Source organism: Notothenia rossii (assembly GCF_949606895.1).
Source record: "Notothenia rossii genome assembly, chromosome: 4".
NCBI classification, from domain to species: Eukaryota; Metazoa; Chordata; class Actinopteri; order Perciformes; family Nototheniidae; genus Notothenia; species Notothenia rossii.
In genome coordinates, this window is record NC_136902.1 from 11,115,711 (window position 1) to 11,140,872 (window position 25,162).

Here is a 25,162-nt window from a genome sequence, read left to right on the forward strand (position 1 = left end):
GATTGAACATCATTCCCCCCCAGCCGTGACCGAGCCATCTTGCTAGTTTGTTCTTCAAAACTGGACTGCTTTCAACCCATCACACTACCCTCCCTTACAAAGATTGTTGCCACCATGAAACCTTCAACCTGGCCTCTTGACAGTGTCCCCACTGCCCTCCTGAAGGATGTCTTCGACACTACCGGCCCCAGCATCCTCTCCATTATCAACAGCTCTCTGGCAACTGGTACCTTTCCAACCTGCTTCAAGCATGCAGTAGTCAACCCCCTCTTAAAAAAACAACAATCTAGACCCCACCCTGCTTAGTAACTACCGACCTATAGCTAAATTTCAATTCCTCTCAAAGACTATTAAAAGGTTGCTTTCACTCAATTACAGCCCTACCTGCAGCAAAATAACATATTGGAAATATTTCAGTAAGGTTGTATGCCCCACCCTCTCAAAGAGTCTGCCTTGTATAAGTATATATAAGTGTATAATGACCTGCTCCTCTCTGCTTACTCTGGTGACTGTGCTATCCTGATTCTTCTTGACCCCAGCGCAGCGCTCGATACAGTAGATTATGACATCTTAATACACTGTCTCCACTACGAGGCTGGTGTTGATGGCACTGCCTTGGACTGGTTCACATCCTACCTCAAAAACGGAAGCTTCTCCGTCAACGTGTACACTTTTTTTTCACCCGTTGCTAGTCTCCCCTGCGGTGTACCACAAGGCTCCATCCTAGGTCCAATTATGTTCTCCTCCTCACCCAAAGAGTATATATGTTCAGTTTGTTGTTTTACAAGGAATATAAATTTTGTTAACTTTTACGCTGACTCACTCATTTTATTGGTTGTTGTGTGTTACTGTCTCCAGGTCCCCTAGACCTTAGTGGGGACGTAACAACTGCATTTGCATTGACATTAAGGGATGGATGGCACAAAACTTCTTGCAGCTAAATGAAAGCAAGTCGTCCTTTTCGGCCCCCCTGACTCATTCAAAGCATTTACCCACAGTCTTGGAAACCTGTCAGCCCCTTTTCAAACCCCATGTCAAAAACCTTTGTGATATTTGAATCTGCCTTTAAGTTTGACAAACAGTTAAACTTCTCAGTTTTTTGTATAAAGCCTTAAATGGGCAGGGTCATTTCTATGTTGTAGACCTCTTAAACCCGTATTCTAGCCCCAGGTTCCTCAGGTCGGCTAACATCGGGCTCTAGGTTGTCCCACGCTCCAAATGTAAACTCAGGGGCGACCGTGCCTTTTCTTTTGAAGCCACAAGACTGTGAGCAGCATCCCCCTCCCTATCAGATTGGACCCCTCCATTGACTGCTTTAAATCCAGGCTAAAACATACTTTTATTCCCTAGCGTTTGACTCCCTCGTTGGCTGATAGTGCCTATGCCTATGCATTTGTATATATGAGCTGTGTGTATTAATGTTTACACCAGTGTTTCTTTTAATTATTTATTTTTAAATGTGCTTTGTAAATAAGGTCAGCTGAAACTCTCACTTCTTTTAAAATCCAGACTGAAGACTATTATTTGTTGCCACTGCTTTTCATGAAATATCTTAAACTCAATTGTTATTTTTATTTTTGGATTGTATAGTTGTATTATTTTATTTAAGCTGGTTATATTTTTATTTTAATCACTTGGCTCTTTCATGACTGTTTTTAATAATATTTAAATGTCATTTTATAATGTGTTTCTGATGCAGTTTATCTTAATGCTCCTCGTGTTTTTGTCTGTGTTGAAACAAGCTATCTAAATAATAGCCTTGCCTTGGACAGTTTAATTTACTGTAGCTACAGCAAAACAAATAACCTGGTCCAAAAAATGAACTAACATTTCTTATCAACATTCTAATATTTATTCAAGGATGTGTCAATATGTAATTTGTTATGTCTTATGACAATCAAGTGTCAGTGTATACCGTCTAGACAAGGTATATAAAGAACCCTAACCCTTCCATGACTATCACGACTCACCTGCTGCAGCTGCAAGTACTACTTCATCTGATCATCACAGCAAGGTAAGGGTTTAGTTCTTTAGTTTGTTTTAAGAATAAAAACTGTAAAAGCTAGACTCTACACCTTGTATACAATGAATTAAGGATACAAATTAAATTCAACTTTATGAAGTTGTGACCGCTGCAAGGGGAACTCTGGTAAAAAAAGTTAAATTTACTTTAAGTTTAAGTTATTGTAAAATATAAATTTTAAAATGCCTGATTCTTATATAGATGGCATCTGTTGTGTACTGCATCGTGCTCCTCTGTGTGACCAGTGGACTGTGGATGGAGGCAGAGGTAAGTAATGTTTGTTATGCGTAGCTAAAGAAAATACGGTAATTAATACAAAATAATAGACTATATTTATTACGATCATTGTTCAATGGCTCAAATATGAATCATAACCTGGTCATTCCTAATAATTTGTTCTTTACACCCACAGGCAAAAGCTGAGGAAAAAGGTTGGTTGTAATTTTAATATTAGAGTCAAAATACAGCATCCAACCATTTTTGACTGCAGACAAATTAAGATGGCATCCTATTGGACAGCATCTGTATACTGCATTTATTGCTTCTGTTGCTCCCTCAATTAATTAAGTATTAATTTCATGACAATTCCAGATTGTGAGAGCTGCCCTCCTGGTTGGACTAAGCATGGCTCTCGCTGTTTCATCTACAGGCCTTATGCATATAACTGGGCTTCTGCTGAGGTACTCAAAATGACAATATTGCATTAACTGGCAAACTTAATGTTTGGCATATTCTCAAAAACGACTGACTGTGTTTCCCCACCATAGAGACATTGCATTGCCATCGGAGGGAATCTGGCTTCTATCCAATCGACCCACGACTACAACCAACTCCGACAGTTCGTGAAAACAGCTACAAAGAGAGATTACCAAGTTTGGGTTGGAGGCCATGATGCTGTTCGGGTGAGTGATTTATGTATCATGTTGTTGTATCAAACATAAGCACTGCAACAATGCTATTTTACTCCAATCTCTGCTGCTTTGTATATTTAAATAAACAATAGCTTGAAATGGCTTTGTGAACATTTGAATACCACCCTGAGATTATTGGCTTAATTCTGCCTGTAAACTCCATTATAAGAAATACTTTTACAACATAAAGCTTGGGAAACCGACAATAAGCCACCTTTTTTAATCTCAAAACTTCAGGCAGACTGCTGATAATAAAGTGGGGGCATGTCCCTTACCGTTTAATTCCTTTGGACTTTTTAATAAAACAGGTCGATTTATTACAGTCTCTGAAAGAATGGTTCTTACTGTTCACATGCACCAAAACCAAAATGAGAGCTTTTTTGCCCTGGGTTTTGCATCTCAGGCTACATACAGGCTATCTTTATGATACAATTCAACAAGGTAACTCTGTCACCACTTCTGAACGATCATCTCACGCACACAGTGGCAAACGACACACTTTCAGCGCACTATTTGCAGCGATGTGAAGACAAAACAACATGACACCAAAATGTTTCAAACTGTAAATCATGCAAAGGTGTTATGGGACTCAAATGTCAAACCTAAGGGCACTTAAATATCAGACGCATGACGTCAAAAATGGAACAACTGGAGCAATTATTAACAAACTCAAACCTTGATTATGTATGCCTTTCTGAAACCTGGCTACACCCTTCAATTCCGTCGGATATTGTTAATATCCCAGGATATAAGATTTATAGACTAGATCGTAATCAAGGTAAGGGAGGGGGTGTTATGATTTATGTTAAGAAAAAGCCTGCAAAGTAAACAAATCGAATTATCCTGTGATACCACTGAATGTGTTGGAATAACTATCTCACTATCTCAGGAAATCTGTTTTAATGTAATTGTTGTATATCGACCACCTACAGCAAAGAGTGTTTTTTTATGATAATTTAACTAGTATTCTCAAACAGTGTAATGGTAAAGAAACAATCTTAATGGGTGATTTTAATATTAACTGGTTAGACAAAAAAGGCAGGAAGAAATTAAAGGATATTAGTGATAGATTTCAAATGAGTCAATTAATAAAAAATGCAACAAGAATTACTAAATCATCACAAACATTGTTGGATTTAATTTTAACGTTCAAAGAGGATCGCGTCTCAAAAACATACAATCTCGTTACTGGTATGTCCGATCATAACCTTACTCTAGTTGCCAGGAAGCTATCCAAGCTGCCTTACAAAAATAACAATATAACAAAGGGTAAAAAGTATATCTCGTACATCCCAAAGCGGGACATGGGAACTCTGGAGAATGAAATAACGCAAACTGGTTTGATTTGACATATGGTGAAAATTGTGAGGGGGCCTGTGATAATTTGAAACATACCTTAAAACAAACCGTAGCTAAATATACAAAAACAATGCCTCAAAGGCGTATTGGAAAACAGCTGTTACCATGGTTTAACACTGCTCTATGGGAATTAATGAAAAAAAGGGATGTAGCTCTAAAGTAATCTTTAAAATCGGGACTAGAAACAGATCGCTTAATATACAAAAGTCTTAGAAATAAAGTTACAGTTCAATTAAGAAAGGCAAGGGCAAATTACTTTTTAGATACTATTCGACAGGCAAAGGGGAATTCTCAAAAACGATGGAAAACCATTGATAAACTTATTAGAAAAGATCACTCAAAAAATGATAATACTGAGCTTATGATAAACGGAACCCTACAACAGGATAGCCTAGCCGTGGCCAACCATTTTAATACTTTTTTTATTGAGTCCGTTTCAGAATTGGCCCACAGTTTCAATGTAACAGAACCACTTCTTGCATTAGCTGACGATACAAAAGTGCTCAAACTCAACTGTACAAATGAGACTAAAGAATAAAATAATTTCCAACTTATCAAATTCTAAGGCTAAATATCACTGGGGACTAGACACAGTATTTATAAAAAAAACATAAAAAGGACTTAGCTAGCTCCATCACCTATATTACAAATCAATAATTAAAAGATAATACATTTCCATCAGCTCTTAAAACTGCTATTGTAACCCCAATTTTTAAACGTGGCGACAAGAAAGAAGTAGGCAACTCTAGACCCATCAGCATTCTACCTGTTGTGTCCAAAGTAGTTGAAAAAGTAGTCGTGGAACAGCTGATGTCACACCTAAGCTACGACAACCTACTCCATCCTATGTAGTTTGGTTTTAGGACCAATTATTCTACTGAGACTGCATGCTGCTATTTAGTGGAAGGAATCAAGGCTAAGTTAGACAAAGGAGGGATAGTTGGAGCAGTGTTCCCTGACCTGCGAAAAGCATTTGACACAGTAAACCATACCAAACTTTTATCAAATATCAACAATTTCAACCTGTCAGTTAGCACAATACAATGGGTCAGGTCTTATTTAGCTGGTCGTTCTCGGTGTGTCCGTATACATGATAAACACTCAGAAACTAAGCCATGCTCAATCGGAGTGCCACAAGGCTCAATTCTTGGACCGCTGTTGTTCAGCACATATATTAATGATCTCCCTGTTTGTGAGGATGTGGACGTTCAGATGTATGCTGATGACACGGTGGTTTACACTCATGAGAAGTATGCTGAACAAGTTGCCTCTAAGCTCTCGTCGACGCTGCACAAAGTTGCTCAATGGTTAAATGACTTGTGTCTTACTTTAAACACTAACAAAACAGTGACAATGTATTTCATGAATAAGAAAAAAACAATCACGCATCCACAGCTTCGTGTGAATGGTAAAATAATTGAAAACGTCAATGAGGTCAAATACTTGGGAGTGATCTTGGATGCCAATTTGACTTTTGAAAGCCATATTAGAAGCATGACTAGAAAGCTGAAATATAACATTTTCAAATGTAAACATATTAGGAACTCATTAACCCTAGAAGCATGGAAAACCTTTTTGCATGCCATGATACTATCACATTTTCACTACTGTATAACCTGCTGGTCCCAATCAACTAAGACTGCTATGAAACCACTTGAGGTTCTTTCTAAACAAGCCTTACAAGTTATGGATAGAAAGTTATTAAAACACCATCATTGCAATATACTGTCCAAATACAAACTTTTCAGTTTTGATGGTCATGTTCTACTTTCCCGAGTTTGATTGGTATTCAGAATCATTCACAATTCTACAACACTACCGTTGAGGAGCTTTTTTCAGTTTTGCCGTGAGCAGAGTTGCAGAAACTCCAGATCTGCATCACATGCAGATCTAACCATCCCTCTGAGGCGCACTGCCTTTGGACGATCAGCATTTTCATTTACGGCCATCAAGCACTGGAATACTCTTCCAGTTGAACTTAAAACCTGTACTGATTTTAACTCGTTTTCCTATGGTGCAAAAATGATATTAAGCAACCATACATGCCAACATTAATTACACTGTAATCTGAGTTTTTTTATTTTAACTGTATTGTCATACTATATCTTAGATATTTTATTTAAGTGTATTTGAAGTGTACTAAGTATTATGTTCGTAACCTATATTTAAATCAGGTTTTATAATTATTTGAGTGACTGAGATCATGTAAGTGTATTTCAAGTGTACTATGTATTAATTTATTGAGCTGTACTTAAATCAGGTTTTAAAATTGTTTGACTGATAGAGATCATGCAATGTTATTATTTGTTTATTGATTGTTATGAACCTGTCTGAGGACCACAGATGGAAATGAGCTATTAGCTATAATCTGACATATTGCATCTCTTCTCTTTGCTGAGATTAATGTTTTTGTATGCATGGTCCTTCTATAAATAAATAAAAATATACAAAAATCTTGTCCTTTGGTTTATTCAGCCTGAGAGGAAGACATCAGTCAGAAAATTACTTGTAATGTTTTTTCTCTCAGGAGGGAGTGTGGCTGTGGAGCGATGGCTCTAAGTTTAGCTTCGGAAGCTGGGGCAGCGGGGAGCCAAACAACGTGGGAGGAAAGGAACACTGTATGGAGATTAACTATGGAGGTAAAAAATGTGTTGTCCGATTTATTCATCATTAAATATTTTAAGGAGAATTATAAAATAAAGCTAATCATTCCTTTTAAAGTGCTTACTAAAAACATGACGTTACAATACATCTTTGCTTGTGTTTTATTATATTCATCATATAAATCTATTACGTTTTGTGTTTTCTTTGTCTACAGGTAGAAACTATGTCAACGATGCAAATTGTGGCTTAAGGCGATCTTTTGTCTGCTCCTCCTCCCTGGAATGATGATGTCACATCTAGCAGGATGTCAGGCCTCGATGACATCACTGTTTTGAAGATTTATCGACACTTCTGATTCACTTTAATATTTAATCAATAAACTGATTCATCCTGCTAAGCAATATTTTGGTTTAACTGTCCGGAACATGTATTTCTCTCTCTGTACTATGATGCTAAAGCTGACCAGCAATCCAATCAATTAAAGCATAACTGAAAGCTCAATGTTTCTTTAATTCTTGTTTTCTACATTGTTCATAAACTGGTGATGGTCCTGTTATTTGATCGTTTTCTCATTATTTGAGAACCTTCAAAGTAATTGGGAAATATTGTTCATTTCCACTCACTACAATGAGAGACATTACAGTCTCCTTATTTCACAGCTTAGTTTAATACTTTATTCTTATCGGTCAATTAACGTCTGTTATCTTTTAAAATAGTTGAACATTACTAAGGAGGCTCTGACCATACTGAAGGACCATGTCCAGTCATTCCAATATTCAGAAAAAAGTTCTGTCAATTTAAAGTCAGCTGTGGCCAAAAAAATAACATATCATACTACATCATCATGAACACCATGCAATACTTTTTGAGCATTCATGTTTATATTAGTGGACAGTAGAACATTCTGGATTCATGAAGGCTGAACTGTCCTTTTTGAAACCCTTAGGGAAATTCAGGCGTTAAAGCATGAAAATAATAAGAGTTAAACACAGGTCTGTACAGAGTTTGCACAGGGATAATACAAATAAATATAAGAGTAAACATAGAAGTAACAGTTTGATAGAAATGAGAATTATAACATGAGATAAAACACTGAACAGCTGAATATCTGAATGTATAGAGATATGAGTGAAGATATTCTAATATATACACTACCAGTCAAAAGTTTGGACACACCTCCTCATTCAAAGTTTTGTATTTGTTCTACATTGTAGATTTATACTGAAGACATCAAAACTATAAAAGAACACATATGGAAGTATCTACACAAAAAAGTGTTACAAAATCCAGAATATGATTTATATTTAGCTGGCTACAGAATGCTGTGGTAGCCATGCTGGTTAAGTATGCCTTGAATTCTGAATAAATCCCCAACAGTGACACCAGCAAAGCCCCCCCCACACCATCCCACTTCCTCCTTCATGCTTCCCGGTGGGAACCACACATGCAGAAACCATCCGCTCAGCTTTTATGCATCTCACACGACACGGCGGTTGGAACCAAAAATCTCAAATTTGGACTCATCAGACCAAAGTACAGATTTCCACTGTCTAATGTCCAATCCTTGTGTTTCTTGGCCCAAACAATTATCTTCTTCTTGTTGTTCATCGTCAGTAATGGCTTCTTTGCAGCAATTGGACCATGAAGGCCTGAATCACGAACTCTCCTCTGAACAGTGGATGTTGAGACTGTCTGCTACTTGAGCTCTGTGATAATTGATGTGGGCTCTAATCTGAGGTGCTTTAATTAGCAGTTTCTGAGGCTGGTAACTCTGATGTATTTATCCTTTGCAGCAGAGCTAACTCTTGGTCTTCCTTTCCCGGGGGGGGGGGGGGGGGGGGGGGGTCCTCATGAGAGTCATAGCGTTTGATGGTTTTTGCGACTGCACTTGAGGATACAATCAAAGTTCTTTACATGTTCCGGATCAACTGGCCTTCATTTCTTAAAGTGATGATGGACGGCCGTTTCTCTTCACTGAGTTGAGTCGTTCTTGCCATAATATGGATTACAACAGTAGTTAAATAGGGCTCTCCACTGTGCACTAACCCTACCTCTGCAAAACACAACTGATGGTCTCAAACGCATTAATAAGCAGGGCCGCCCCTCGCCAATTTGTGGCCCCACGAAAAGTGATGTGATGAGGAGTGATCTGCGTGTAGGGAGTGGGCCGGCCTGTTAAGAAGACAAGTCATTGCACAAATTGACTCTTGATAAGACACACGTGTTAATTGAAAACCATTCCAGGTTTCTACCTCATTAAGCTGACTGAGAGAAGCCAAGGGTGTGCAAAGCTGTCATCAAGGCAAAAGGGGGCTACTTTGAAGAATCTAAAATAAAAATCATATTCTGGATTTTGTAACACTTTTTTGTGAACTAGATCATTCCATATGTGATCTTTCATAGTTTTGATGTATTCAGCATTAATCTACAAAGTAGAAACAAATTCAAATAAACAAAAAACATTGAATGAGAAGTGTCCAAACTTTTGAGTGGTATACTGTATATATATACACACTCACCGGCCACTTTACTATGTACACCTGTACAAATGCTCGTTAACACAAATATCTAATCAGCCAATCATTTAAGCATGTAGACATGGTGAAGACGGCCTGGTGAAGTTCAACAGAGGATCAGAATGGGGAAGAAAAGGGATTTAAGTTACCTTGAACGTTGCATTGTTGTTGATCCCAGACAGGCTGGTCTGAGTTTTTCAGAAACTGCTGATCTACTGGGATTTTCACGCACAACCATCCCTAGGGATTACAGAGAATGGTCAGAAAAAGGGAAAATATCCAGTGAGCGAGCGGCAGTTCTCTGGGCGCAAAATTCCTTGTTGATGCTAGCGGTCAGAAGAGAATTGCCAGACTGGTTCAAGATGATAGAAAGGCAACAGAAACTCAAACAACCTTCCTGTCAGCTAAGAACAGGAAACTAAGGCTACCATTTGCACGGTCTCACCAAAACTGGACCTTAGAAGATTGGAACATTGTTGCCAGGTATGGCGAGTATCGATTTCTGCTGCGACATTTGGATGGTAGGATCAGAGTTTGGCATAAACAACCTGAGAGCATGGATCCATCCCGCCTTGTACAGTATCAATGGTTCAGGCTGGTCGGGGTCAGTGTTCATTTCGTCAACGAAAACTATGACGAAAAATGTTCATCAACGACCTTTTTTACATGACTAAGACGAGACGATGACGAGCTAAAAATAGATTCTTGATAACGAAAACTATGACGAAATGTATATTTAGTTTTCGTTGACGAGACGAGACTAAGGTGTTAATGGTGCACTATCGAACATTCAAAATGCAGCATATTTTCCCCCAAGTGTCCATCTTGTCTGTCAAAATGCATCTTACGTTTCTAACTTGCAATATCATTATTTACACTCTCTTCACTCCAGAAGAGCGATCTCCCTGTGTCTCTCTGTGTGCGGGGGGCGGGGCCTAACAGACATGCTGCAGGGGACACAGAGATCTGTCGGGGACGGAGCGTTCAGAGAGTATAGAGACATATTTTGACTAAAAGTTGACTAAAATGTAATTTTTCATCGACTAAAAGTTGACTAAAACGTTTTGAGTTTTCGTCGACTAAAAATAGACTAACACGTTTTGAGTTTTCGTCGACTAAAACTAGACTAAAACTACGAAGGATAGGAATGACTCAAATGTGACAAAAACTTTTTCGTCTAAAGACTAAGACTAAATCAAAAACAGCTGCCAAAATTAAAATTCTTGTTGTTGTAATCCTCACTCTTGGGCCAGAGCTAAGGCCTTCGCCGGGAAGCTGACAACTTTCATTCTGACCCGGCCGAAGGCTAGGGGCCGGTGTCGGAACTGCAATTCGTATCCCCGGGTTAGGGTGGAAACTACCCAGGGGTCGGAAGTGCAGGCAGCCCAGTAGCTGAGCTGCTGCTGGGAAAAGCGGCCGACGACAGGCCCCGGGGCTTCAGGGCCCCGCCCCTTGGCCTCTGGGGCCCCTTGGGGGGCGCCGGTAAGGCGCTGAGGTACGAGGCTGCCTAGAAGATCGGCTGGTTGAGTGGGCCGCTGGGACCTCGGCAAACCACCGCTGTAAGCTGGTGGCTGAGTGTGTCTGCTAGAGGGGCCCCTGGGCCTGCTGGGAGTGGGCACAGGCCTATGAAGACCCGAGAGCTGCTGCCCGGTCTGCCTAGCTTGGGCAGCACGCTCCAGTGCCACCAAGGGAGCTGCCCCAAACAGCTCTCCTGGCTCGACTGGCACACTACGGAGGACTCCCCTACATGTCTCCGTCAGAGGAGACTGCGCCAGCCATACCTGGCGGTGAGTCTTTACCAGGAAGGAAATAACTCGCCCCAGTTCCCTAGTCATTAAAGCAAAGGCCTGCAGTGATGCATCAATGAGGCCCAGCAAAAGAGTCGGAGCCGGAGCCTGCCGCAGAGAGGTGGAAACAGCCAGCATTAAATGGGAGAGGGAGTTCCCGATACGACCCATGTGTGCCGCTGCGTCGTAGGCCTTACAGAGCAGTTTGTGTGACCCTGCACTGAGGCCGAGGGCACCTGGCATCAGGCCTTCTGTGTGAGACCCTCCCTCAAATACTCAAGACCAAGGCAAGAGGGGCAGCGGTCATGGCCGTCCTCGGGCTCCAGAGGAGCTATACAGGCGCTACATGAATGAGCCATTATGTAGGTGGCTAGATGCAGGGTAACCGGGAGCGTGTGCGAGGTCACAGCGTTCACCAGCTAACTGCTGAACGGGAAGAGTAGAGCAATGCTCCTACTTGCCGAACACAAAAAGGGATGTAAATGTCCTACACCCACGTTACCAGCAAAGGGAGCAGGAGCGAGAGCAGGAGCGAGAGCAGGAGCGAGAGCTCTGCCTTCACCTAGCTGAAATAAAAATAAAATAAAGAACTGGGGCCGTATTCACAAAGGATCTTAGGGCTAAAAGTAGCTCCTAACTGGCGAATTTAGGAGAAACTCCTAAACATAATGGGCGTGTCAGTCTTAAATGTAGGACTCCTAATTTTATTCACTAAGAGCAATTCACAAAGTATTTTAGGCCTAAAAGTAGCACCTAAGTTTAGGAGAGCTTAAAAGTCCTCGAGAGGACTCCTAACTCAGTAAGACCTATTCACAAAGAATCTGAAAATGGCTGCGAGACTAAATGTTTTGCCGACAATGGAAGACTGTGAATTGATCAAGAGATATAGGCAAAATCGTGAGGGTATCAAACTTGTTGTGGAATTAGTGCGGGATGCAATAACATCCCCGACTAACAGGAATAACCCGATTAGTCCGGAAACAAAATGTTTGGCAACACTACGATATTTAGCAACAGGGAAAATGCAACTTTGCAATGCCGACGATTTAGGAATATCGCAACCATCAGTCAGCCGTGCCATAAACCAAACCATCAACGCGCTCTCTAGACCACATATCATCCAACAGTTTATCCGGTTTCCTTTGGACAATCAACAACTACACAGGATCAAAGCCAACTTCATGGCAATTGCAGGTATGCCCGGTGTGGTTGGTGCTATTGACGGGACGCACATAAAAATAATTGCGCCATCAAAAGATGAGGACGTGTTCGTCAATAGAAAGAAAGTACATTCCATCAACACGCAGATTGTTTTCATTCATCATGATAGGGGGGCTTTAACGGCGGTATGGGCTGTTATTGAAAGTGTTTAAGTGCTGGAAATATGCTCATTGGATAATAGTTTGCAGGGTGCTTTTAATTGCCTCCTCGATTTAATGCAATTTACGTATTTTTATTGTTTGCTCTCTCTCTTTAACGTGCATATACAACGTCATTATCGTGGTCTGCACAAACTTGTCATCCTGCGTGTATTCTGCTAACTGCACTGTCCATAACTATTTGATAGGAATACATTTCTAGCCTAGGCTATTTCCTTGTTTTTCGGTGATTTAGTGGGCTCGTTTGTGGGATGTTGCGGATGAGTTTCAGCGAGACCGCCTGCTCTGAACAACCAAATCACCGTACTGACCGCTTCTAAACTCATGCACGAGAATCGACGTAATCCATAGCAACGGCGCGTCACTCTTAGTTCACTCTTAGTTCACTCTTAGTGATTTATCCTTAGTATGAGTAGATCTCAGCGGCTTTGTGAATAACTTTTAAGAAAAAACTCCTACGTAAAATGTTTTAGCGCGAGTTAGGAGCACTCCTAGCGGTAAGATAAAATGCTTTGTGAATACGGCCCCAGGACAGTTTAGCCGGGCGGTTACTGCTAACAATCGGGCAACACGCTCACAAGGAGCGGGGGCGAAAACACTGCCATAACCGACCAAGCCGACACCAACCTGTCCGTCGAAGTTTTCCGCGTAGCCGGCCACAGCTCCTGGGGGACGGGTAGCCCCTACTAATAGTCCCAAAACTGCACGCAGCCGGCTGTAAGCGGGGAAATCCTTAGATCTAACGTTCCAACGAACGCTTGTAGGTTACAAAAATGCAACCACGGTACTCTCGCGAAGCGGGAAGATGAAAAGGAGCCGACCCGCTAATGACACCGGCCTATGTAGCCGTCGTCATGTGGGTCATTGGTGACTTTGTTGTTATTAGGTACTCGAACTGCGCATGCGATGGACATATCCAGTGCTAAAGCACCGCCTCTGGTGGTCAGTATGGACGAAATAGAACTCAGTTTGCTGCTCTGTGATGCTAGTTCAAGCCAGATACTTGGCATCTCATCTGCAAGTTCATCAATTTTTGGGGTCAGGCTCTGAGCTGAGGAAATCCTCAGGATTGAGTTAAGGCGTGCGTGCAATATACCGGCGGGCCAGATCTAATAGAAATTAAACATTACCCTGCGGGCCGAAATTAAATCCACCAAGGGCCTGATTTGGCCCCCGGGCCTTGAGTTTGACACATGTGTTCTAGAGGGACAGTGGTGGATTAAAATACATTTTAGGTATGAAGGTGCCTGACCATTTAGCGCTTCGTAAGTTAAAATAAGTATTTTAAAATAAATTATGTGCTTTACTGGTAGCCAGTGTATGCTGCTAAAATTGGAGTGATGTGGTCCATTTTCCTGGCTGTAGTTAATATACGGGCTGCAGCATTTTGTAACATCTGAAGATTTGTAATGATGTGGTGGGATACCCTGATAGTAGGGAGTTGCAGTAATCCAGCCTAGAGGTTATAAAAGCATGAATGAGTTTTTCTGCATCGTTTTGACTCAGGATGTGTCTGATTTTTTTTATATTGCGGAGATGGAAGAAGGCAGTCCGTGAAACGTGCTTTACGTGAGATTTGAAGGACAAATCTTCATCAAAGACAATGCCAATATGTTTTACTGTGGAGCTGGAGTTCAAGGTAATACAATCAATAGTAGTTATGTCAATGGCATCATTTCGGATTTGTTTGGGGCCAAGTAAAATTACTTCGGTTTTGTCTGTTTAAAAATAAATAGTTGCAGGTCAAACATGCAAAAACAGCCTGGATTTGAGTTTGTCTTGCAGAGAATCTTGAGGCGGAGTCAGCAGTCGGCCCTGACCTATTTGCTGCACTAGGCGAGATTTTAGTAGGAATTTCTCTTTTTCGTCCCCCCCTATTTACGGCACCCCCTATGGATGGATGCGCCCTTAGCATCCGCCTATACTGCCTATGCCACGGCTGGCCCTGAGAGGCCAGCTTGTAACAAATGGGGACTCGTCCGGGATCTTAAGCCGGGACCTCTCGCTTGGTGTCAGGGGTACATCCCATAACCGAGCCAGACAGCTATCCCCCCAATACTTAGGTTGCATTCACACCTAATAGTCCGCTTTTATTGTGAGCACCAAATGACAGTTTGTTACATTGTTTCATTTTTCAGAAGGTTCGGTTTGCGTTCACACAGGCAAAACTCAAACGAACTATACATTTTAAACACAAGTTATGTGCACGGAAATGCTGTTCAATACCACCTCCTTTAAGCGGACCAGAGTCCAGTTGTTTAGTTCACTTCAGAGGTCTCGGACTGCGTTCACATCAACCCAAACAAACCAAGGGGGTGCTTACATGCTGTAAAACGAATTCCACCGGACTTTACCTCTAGCCGAGTGCTATTTTACTCTAAGGAACTGAGTCTACCCTACCCACATTACAAATGTTTAAATAAACTGTCCTATAACAACGTGTTCCTCTGCGCATGATAGTTTCCATGCAAGTAATGCTCCAACTAACAGAAACCAAACTGGCATTAATGTTTATTTAAAGCCAGTTCATTTGATGTCATGCCGTTTTTTGTGTCTTTTTCTGGCATACGCTTTAATGAAGCGTGCAGCAGATGAGCTCTGGGAATTCCCGGCCAAACAAACACTCTTGTTTGTTTAGGTGTACCTTGTTTTATAATCCAAGTTAATATAATACATATACAAATAATACCAACCAAGGCTGTGACCCATGAATCTGAGGTTATGTAGTATAAAAAACAATATGTAACAAATGTTAAGATTTAAATTATAATAAATTAATCTTGCATGGGATCGAACCAGCTGAGATGCAACAATTGGCGAGGGGTGCAAGTGTGGAACATGGGCAATGGTGATCCTTAAACTAAGCCTTTATTTTTTATTTCAAATACACATTTGTAAAGCTCTGTCACTGCTTCTTGCACAGTGGCAATGCTATCGCAGTGACAATATCTGTCTGCTTTATTGTACACACCTGGCACAGTTCTTAAAACCCCCTTTGTGGTAGTTTAGACAGAAGTGTCACAGGTTTACATTTCTCAGGTTGACAGACTCACAATGTAAAACAATACCAGTGTTGATGTTAGCCCAGGTAAAACAATCTAAATCAATAAAGGTGTGGTGACATGATGCTGTCTTGTGTTTGGAATCTTGCTGCTTGCCCGTCTCAAGTAACAAAAAGATGAATCAACATGTCTCTGCAATTCGGTATTTTCCATTCTGCCTTTTAAAACAGCTTTGGTCAAACCTCTGCTCTCTGATTTAACTAATTACAGGCCTATTTCTAATCATCCTTTTCCTTTTGTGAGTCATTTTTAATGGTTGTTTTAAAATGGCAAACAAATGACTTTATGTCAGATTAATGTGTCTTAGAGAACCATGTGCAGTGCTTTGTTAAAAAGTGCCATGTTACATTTGAAATTGTGTGCCAGGCTGAAAATGTGTGAGCTTTAAAAACACTTTTTAAAAAAAATATTTTTGCAATTAAAAGAAGGTGGATTAAGTTGCAAAACAAACACACTTGTTACCCAAAGGAATGAATAAGAAATATTAATATATCCAACATCACCTTACTTTGAGGTCATAATGACTCGGAGAAAATATTCCAAGTTAAAATGGCAATCCAGACTCAACTATATTGGACTAAAAAGGTTTTTTGATAGATGGACTGGTTTTCCAGAATTAATAGAGCTAGAGTGTGTGACATCATGACCCAAAGTTTAGAGGGTCTCCAAAATCTTAAACCTGTTCTAAATCCCATAATACTCAGTTTTTTCAATATTTTTAGACGATTTCAGTTTTCTCAATGTCTCAATTTCCGACTAGAAAACTGGGTTGGATTTTATTGCCCAGTTTTTAATGAAATCCTACTTTAAGGAAATGATCAACTTTATTTCTATAGGTAACTACATAATCTGAGTGGAAAGATATGACATAAAAATAATAATTATTCAGTACATTTATTTTAGCTCTTTTTCCGAATGCTCAAAGCGCTTTACAATACATAATAAACATATCAGACATGTACCTCTTATCTTTCTCATCTGCATGTTTCCACTGGCTCAGATAAAGGAAAACAATACAATAAGTTACCATAGCTATGCAGATCACACACCAATGTATATAACCAATTCACCAGGGGACTATGCTCCTATTAAATGCATTGAACAAGTTAATGACATGATGTGTGAGAACTTTCTTCAATTAAACAAAGCTTAAGTTGTTTTTGGAGGCAAAGAGGAGTGGATGATTCTGAATTCTTTGTTTCCCCTTAAAAGGTCTGCCCTGGCTTAATGACACCAAAGCCCTAAGGAGGGAGTGCAGAAATCAAAACGGAAGTCGAAGTGTGATAAGCTTCAAGTTTCCTTTGACATTTTAAGAAACAATCTTCTCAAATACAAGGGAGCAGTTAAGGCTGCGAGAGTAAAATACTTTTCCAATCTAATTTCAAACAACTCCTAAAATATCAAGTTAATGGTATTCAGTACTATTAACTCTGTCATCCGCAACGCCCCCAGTACCAGCTTAGACATGTCTCCTGCTAAGTGTTAATACTTTTTAGATTTCTTCAATAGCAAGGTTGAGGATATTAGATTGAACATCATTCCCCCCCAGCCGTGACCGAGCCATCTCGCTAGTCTATTCTTCGAAACTGGACTGCTTTCAACCCATCACACTACCCTCCCTTACAAAGATTGTTGCCACCATGAAACCTTCAACCTGGCCTCTTGACAGTGTCCCCACTGCCATCTTGAAGGATGTCTTCGACACTACCAGCCCCAGCATCCTCTCCATTATTAACAGCTCTCTGGCAACTGGTACCTTTCCAACCTGCTTCAAGCATGCAGTAGTCAACCCCCTCTTAAAAAAACAACAATCTAGACCCCACCCTGCTTAGTAACTACCGACCTATAGCTAAATTTCAATTCCTCTCAAAGACTATTAAAAGGTTCTTTTCACTCAATTACAGCCCTACCTGCAGCAAAATAACATATTGGAAATATTTCAGTAAGGTTGTATGCCCCACCCTCTCAAAGAGTCTGCCTTGTATAAGTATATATAAGTGTATAATGACCTGCTCCTCTCTGCTTACTCTGGTGACTGTGCTATCCTGATTCTTCTTGACCCCAGCGCAGCGCTCGATACAGTAGATCATGACATCTTAATACACTGTCTCCACTACGAGGCTGGTGTTGATGGCACTGCCTTGGACTGGTTCACATCCTACCTCAAAAACGGAAGCTTCTCCGTCAACGTGTACACTTTTTTTTCACCCGTTGCTAGTCTCCCCTGCGGTGTACCACAAGGCTCCATCCTAAGTCCAATTATGTTCTCCTCCTCACCCAAAGAGTATATATGTTCAGTTTGTTGTTTTACAAGGAATATAACTTTTGTTAACTTTTACGCTGACTCACTCATTTTATTGGTTGTTGTGTGTTACTGTCTCCAGGTCCCCTAGACCTTAGTGGGGACGTAACAACTGCATTTGCATTGACATTAAGGGATGGATGGCACAAAACTTCTTGCAGCTAAATGAAAGCAAGTCGTCCTTTTCGGCCCCCCTGACTCATTCAAAGCATTTACCCACAGTCTTGGAAACCTGTCAGCCCCTTTTCAAACCCCATGTCAAAAACCTTTGTGATATTTGAATCTGCCTTTAAGTTTGACAAACAGTTAAACTTCTCCGTTTTTTGTATAAAGCCCTAAATGGGCAGGGCCATTTCTATGTTGTAGACCTCTTAATCCCGTATTCTAGCTCCAGGTTCCTCAGGTCGGCTAACATCGGGCTCTCGGTTGTCCCAAGCTCCAAACATAAACTCAGGGGCGACCGTGCCTTTTCTTTTGAAGCCACAAGACTGTGAGCAGAATCCCCCTCCCTATCAGATTGGACCCCTCAATTGACTGCTTTAAGTCCAGGCTAAAACATACTTTTATTCCCTAGCGTTTGACTCCCTCGTTGGCTGATAGTGCCTATGCCTATGCATTTGTATATATGAGCTGTGTGTATTAATGTTTACACCAGTGTTTCTTTTAATTATTTATTTTTAAATGTGTTTTGTAAATAAGGTCAGCTGAAACTCTCACTTCTTTTAAAATCCAGACTGAAGACTATTATTTGTTGCCACTGCTTTTCATGAAATAACCTATTCATATCTGAAACTCAATTGTTATTTTTATTTTTGGATTGTATAGTTGTATTTTATTTAAGCTGGTTATATTTTTATTTTAATCACTTGGCTCTTTCATGACTGTTTCTAAATATATTTAAATGTCATTTTATAATGTGTTTCTGCTGCAGTTTATCTTAATGCTCCTCGTGTTTTTGTCTGTGTTGAAACAAGCTATCTAAATAATAGCCTTGCCTTGGACAGTTTAATTTACTGTAGCTACAGCAAAACAAATAACCTGGTCCAAAAAATGAACTAACATTTCTTATCAACATTCTAATATTTATTCAAGGATGTGTCAATATGTAATTTGTTATGTCTTATGACAATCAAGTGTCAGTGTATACCGTCTAGACAAGGTATATAAAGAACCCTAACCCTTCCATGACTATCACGACTACTACTTCATCTGATCATCACAGCAAGGTAAGGGTTTAGTTCTTTAGTTTGTTTTAAGAATAAAAACTGTAAAAGCTAGACTCTACACCTTGTATACAATGAATTAAGGATACAAATTAAATTCAACTTTATGAAGTTGTGACCGCTGCAAGGTGAACTCTGGTAAAAAAAGTTAAATTTACTTTAAGTTTAAGTTATTGTAAAATATAAATTTTAAAATGCCTGATTCTTATATAGATGGCATCTGTTGTGTACTGCATCGTGCTCCTCTGTGTGACCAGTGGACTGTGGATGGAGGCAGAGGTAAGTAATGTGTGTTATGAGTAGCTAAAGAAAATATGGTAATTAATACAAAAATAATAGACTATATTTATTACGATCATTGTTCAATGGCTCAAATATGAATCATAACCTGGTCATTCCTAATAATGTGTTCTTTACACCCACAGGCAAAAGCTGAGGAAAAAGGTTGGTTGTTATTTTAATAATAGAGTCAAAATACAGCATCCAACCATTTTTTTACTGCAGCCAAATTAAGATGGCATCCTATTGGACAGCATCTATATACTGCATTTATTGCTTCTGTTGCTCCCTCAATTAATTAAGTATTCATTTCATGACAATTCCAGATTGTGAGAGCTGCCCTCCTGGTTGGACTAAGCATGGCTCTCGCTGTTTCATCTACAGGCCTTATGCATATAACTGGTATACTGCTGAGGTACTAAAAATGACAACAATATTGCATTAACTGGCACACATAATGTTTGGCATATTCTCAAAAACGACTGACTGTGTTTCCCCACCATAGAGACATTGCATTGCCATCGGAGGGAATCTGGCTTCTATCCAATCGACCCACGACTACAACCAACTCCGACAGTTCGTGAAAACAGCTACAAAGAGAGATCTACAAGTTTGGGTTGGAGGCCATGATGCTGTTCGGGTGAGTGATTTATGTATCATGTTGTTGTATCAAACATAAACACTGCAACAATGTTATTTTACTCCAATCTCTGCTGCTTTGTATATTTAAATAAACAATAGCTTGAAATGGCTTTGTGAACATTTGACTACCACCCTGAGATTATTGACTTAATTCTGCCTGTAAACTCCATTATAAGAAATACTTTTACAACATAAAGCTTGGGAAACCGACAATAAGCCACCTTTTTTAATCTCAAAACTTCAGGCAGACTGCTGATAATAAAGTGGGGGCATGTCACTTACCAACCAAACCAAAATGAGAGCTTTTTTACCCTGGGTTTTGCATCTCAGGCTACATACAGGCTATCTTGTCCTTTGGTTTATTCAGCCTGAGAGGAAGACATTAGTCAGAAAATGTGTTGTAATGTTTTTTCTCTCAGGAGGGAGTGTGGCTGTGGAGCGATGGCTCTAAGTTTAGCTTCGGAAGCTGGGGCAGCGGGGAGCCAAACAACCATGGAGGAAAGGAACACTGTATGGAGATTAACTATGGAGGTAAAAAATGTGTTGTCCGATTTATTCATCGTAAAATATGTTAAGGAGAATTATCAAATAAAGCTAATCATTCCTTTTAAAGTGCTTACTAAAAAAATGACGTTACAATACATCTTTGCTTGTGTTTTATTATATTCATCATATAAATCTATTACGTTTTGTGTTTTCTTTGTCTACAGGTAGAAACTATGTCAACGACGCATATTGTGAATACGGGCGAACTTTTGTCTGCTCCTCCTCCCTGGAATGATGATGTCACTTCTAGCAGGATGTCAGGCCTCGATGACATCACTGTTTTGAAGATTTATCGACACTTCTGATTCACTTTAATATTTAATCAATAAACTGATTCATCCTGCTAAGCAATATTTCGGTTTAACACCAGTCTGTCCGGAACATGTATTTCTCTCTCTGTACTATGATGCTAAAGCTGACCAGCAATCCAATCAATTAAAGCATAACTGAAAGCTCAATGTTTCTTTAATTCTTGTTTTCTACATTTTTCATAAACTGGTGATGGTCCTGTTATTTGATCGTTTTCTCATTATTTGAGAACCTTCAAAGTAATTGGGAAATATTGTTCATTTCCACTCACTACAATGAGAGACATTACAGTCTCCTTATTTCACAGCTTAGTTTAATACTTTATTCTTATCGGTCAATTTCGACAATAACGTCTGTTATTGTTTTAAATAGTAGAACTTTGCTAAGGAGGCTCTGACTATACTGAAGGACCATGTCCAGTCATTCCAATATTCAGAAGAAAGTTCTGTCAATTTCACATCAGCTGTGGCCAAAACATTTACATATCATACTACATCATCATTAACGCCATGCAATAGAGAGGTGACGTCCCGCCCATCTGCCTCCGACCCATGGGACCTTATTTCGGAAAAATTATGTATTGAAGGCATTGGAGAGAGAAAGATTATCTTTCGACCCCGTTTGATTTGTGCAAGGAATTACACATATGATGTTTGTGAATCTTAAAAAAATCATTTCCATGTCAAAAAAGTCACAGTTTGTCGTAAAACTGTTGAAATATAAGACTATGAAAAATACGCAACTAGAAAGACTACAAATCCCAGAATCCCGGTCCTGCATGCTGGCTCTTACGGGGAGTTAGAGCATGCTGGCTCTGACTCCCCTTTGTGTGTATGTACAGCTCTCAACATGCCCAGACTTGGAGGGATTTTCACCTCTTTTAATACTTTTCGCCTCATTCTGAAACAAAGAAGTGAAATGTGCCAACGTGACGGCCGACTTGGTGTGTTGTGCAAGACGGGAGATTTCATTGAGCGGTTTCACACAAAAAAAAGTGTTACTTCACATTTTTACGACACATTTTTATTTTTTTGACTTGCAAAACTATCTTTTAAATTGACCAACATCATCTGTGTAATTTGTGGCACAATTCAAACGGGATCGAAAGATAATCGTTCTCTCTCCATAGACTTCAATGCATACTTTTTTCAAAATAAGGTCCCATGGAGGTACCCCGGAAAGGGTGGGACTTCGCCTCTCTATACTTTTTGAGCATTATGTTTATATTTGTGGACAGTAGAACATTCTGGATGCATGAAGGCTGAACTGTCAGCAGGTAAAAAAAGAAAAAAACGTTTTTGAAACCCATAGGGAAATTCACTTGTTAAAGCATCAAAAGAATAAGAGTGAAACAAAGGTCGGTACCGAGTTCGCACAGGGATTATAAGAATAATTATAAAACGGACAAGTCAAATCAAGCAATCTGATTGGTTCTTAGCCGTGATATACTGAGCGTATACCACGGGTAGAATTGTAAGTTACTTTTCACAACAAGTCAGTATCCCTCCGCGTCTGAGAAAAACAGTATACCGTTGGGCATACTGGAACAAGAAAGCAGCGGAGAAGTAACGGGGCAGAAGCCCTTCTTTTTGACGCAGCGGTCCAGACATAGACATCAAACGGCAAAACATATTCAGTGTGCAGTTCCTTTGGCATTAGGGCAGGGATATCTAGATACTTTTGAAGGTTTAACATAATGAATTGTGCTACTTTTAAAGCAAGCAACGATGTTTTCAAATCTGTAATCAAAGAGGTCCGCAAAAACGCTATCGACCAATCAGATTGCTTGATTTGACTTGTCAGTTTTATAAATATATTTAAATTTCTTCCGTCACGAAACAAACTTACAAAGCATAAAATGGAAACATTTAAGATTAACTTTGACCTCCGGGGGGGTCTTACTATAGTATGGAGGAGTGGATTGAGCAGTGCCTATCTCCAGAAAAAAAAGCTCCTAAACTACGACATGCAGAGCTACGTGAAGAGCAGGTAGACCAACTGGAAAAGTACCACCATTCAAAAGCTTTCTGATGCGGGTCTTGAAACAAAGCAGAGATATTATGACCGTTAGTGGCCACAGGTGCGAAAGCTCTCTCCAGAGCTACTGGAAGCCCAATCTCGGGGACCGGAGAAAGTGGAGCAATATTCTCGCCAGGCCAAGCAACAGCCTCGAACAACCTATACAAGTGACCACGTAAGCCATGCTACTGATGTTGGACAGTTTTTCAGTGGATGCACAATAAACAGCAACATACACATTAATGTAAATAAACAGCCAAATAATGGATCAACGCTCTCTGTCTAATATGTTCGCTTGCTGTTAGTATTGTTGCATAGCAACCACCTTGCACTATGTTTTGTGCAGAAGGCAACGGAGGGACTATTTTATTTTGAACATCATTATTTACTAATAAAAACTTTAAATTTGAGTGTGTATTTTTCTTTCATATTGCCACACTTGGTAACCGTTTTATAAAAGCAATAGCTCACTTCAGGCCGTGATATATGCTCATTATATCACAGCTAAGGGGGTTGAACCACGCCCCTTAGCTGTGATATAATGAGCATATACCACGGCCTGTCGTAAGCTATTGCTTAAATATAAGAGTAATTATAGAAGTAACCTTTTTGATAGAAATAAGATCTATAACATGAGGTAAAACACTGGACAGCTGAATATCTGAATGTATACAGATATGAGTAAAGATATTCTAATATACACTACCAGTCTCAAGTTTGGACACACAAGGTTTTTTTATTTATTTTAATTTGTTCTACATTGTATATTTATACTGAAGACATCAACACTATAAAATAACATATATGGAATTATCTAGTAAACAAAAAAGTGTTATAAAAAAATCCAGAATATGATTTATATTTAGCTGGCTACTGCAGAATGCTGTGGTAGCATTGTGTGAAGTAAATAACTCGCCCCAGTTCCCTAGTCATTAAAGCAAAGGCCTGCAGTGATGCATCACTGAGGCCCAGCAAAAGAGTCGGAGCCGGAGCCTGCCGCAGAGAGGTGAAAACGGCCAGCATTAAATGGGAGAGGGAGTTCCCGATACGACCCATGTGTGCCGCTGCGTCGTAGGCCTTACGGCCCGTCTACACAACAGGCATCGAAAAATGCTTTCAACGCTTCGCCCATTCACTTGAATGGGGTGACGTAGAAGATTTTTAATCTTCCCCGAACTGCATTGTGGGGAGCATGGCATGGCTTTGCAAGCTTCACGAGCATCTAGCGTCAGCCAAGTGGCTGCGCAACAGGACACAGCTCGGCTGAGCCACGCTACTGCTAACTAGTCAACCGAGTAAACACAACTAAACTTGAAGCTCAAAATGCTAATAATAGCTTGGCACAACGCCGCGGTCAGAAACAGTACAAAATAGCCCAGCAAGGGCAACTCCTGTGAGAGGGAGCGGAAACGCTGCCGTCACCAAGAAAAAAGATTAAGCAAAATAGCAAACAAGACAGCACGGGTAATCCCAGTGTAATCCGGCGTCAACCAAGTGGCTGAGCATCAGGAAACGGTTAGGCTGAGCCACGCTACTGCTAACTAATTAAACAAGGAAACACAGCTAAAGCTGGAAACTCAAATGCTAATGGTAGCTTGGCACAACGCCACGGTCAGCAGAAGTACAAAATAGCACAGCAAGGGCAACTCCTGGGAGAGTGAGCCGAAACGCTGCCTTCACCAAAAAAGTTAGCCAAATAGTAAACAAGACAGAAATCAGGACGGCTTAGCTGGGAGAGGGAGCGGAAACACTGCCATCACCGACCAAGCCGACACCAACCTGTCCGTCGAAGTTTTCCGCGTAGCCAGCTCCTGGGGGACGGGTAGTCCGTAGCCCCTACTGGAATAGTCGCGAAACTGCACTCAGCCTGCTGTAAGCGGGGAAATCCTTAGATCTAACGTTCCAACGAACGCTTGTAGGTTACAAAAATGCAACCACGGTACTCGCGAGGAGATGAAAAGGAGCCGACCCGCTAATGACGCCGGCCTATGTAGCCGTCGTCATGTGGGTCACAGGTGACTTTGTTGTTATTAGGTACTCGAACTGCGCATGCGTGCGATGGACATATCCAGTGCTAAAGCACCGCCTCTGGCAGTCAGTAGGGACGAACTCAGTTTGCTGCTCTGTGATGCTAGTTCAAGCCAGATACTTGGCATCTCATCTGCAAGTTCATCAATTTTTGGGGTCAGGCTCTGAGCTGA

At 40.4% G+C, this 25,162-nt stretch overlaps 2 protein-coding genes and 1 long non-coding RNA gene across 3 annotated transcripts in view; 2 read left to right on the forward strand and 1 right to left on the reverse strand.

Moving 5' to 3' along the window:
• LOC307037344 overlaps positions 1 to 25,162 on the reverse strand; it is a 147,485-nt gene that overhangs the window by 58,363 nt on the left and 63,960 nt on the right. Inside the window, exon 2 of the long non-coding RNA XR_013807656.1 lies at positions 9,563 to 9,653. This is a non-coding gene — a long non-coding RNA (uncharacterized lncRNA). The remainder of the gene's footprint in view (positions 1 to 9,562; positions 9,654 to 25,162) is intronic.
• On the forward strand, positions 1,931 to 7,398 carry LOC307037607 (galactose-specific lectin nattectin-like). Its single transcript, XM_079678662.1, has 7 exons — positions 1,931 to 2,014; positions 2,225 to 2,290; positions 2,436 to 2,454; positions 2,615 to 2,703; positions 2,791 to 2,925; positions 6,821 to 6,932; positions 7,112 to 7,398. Exons 2-7 carry the CDS (start codon positions 2,225 to 2,227, stop codon positions 7,180 to 7,182), a joined length of 492 nt encoding a protein of 163 aa, XP_079534788.1. The 5' UTR covers positions 1,931 to 2,014; the 3' UTR covers positions 7,183 to 7,398.
• Positions 19,356 to 21,091, forward strand: LOC307037948 (galactose-specific lectin nattectin-like). The gene is made up of 6 exons (XM_079679188.1): positions 19,356 to 19,445; positions 19,592 to 19,610; positions 19,772 to 19,860; positions 19,951 to 20,085; positions 20,507 to 20,618; positions 20,798 to 21,091. Exons 1-6 carry the CDS (start codon positions 19,380 to 19,382, stop codon positions 20,866 to 20,868), a joined length of 492 nt encoding a protein of 163 aa, XP_079535314.1. The 5' UTR covers positions 19,356 to 19,379; the 3' UTR covers positions 20,869 to 21,091.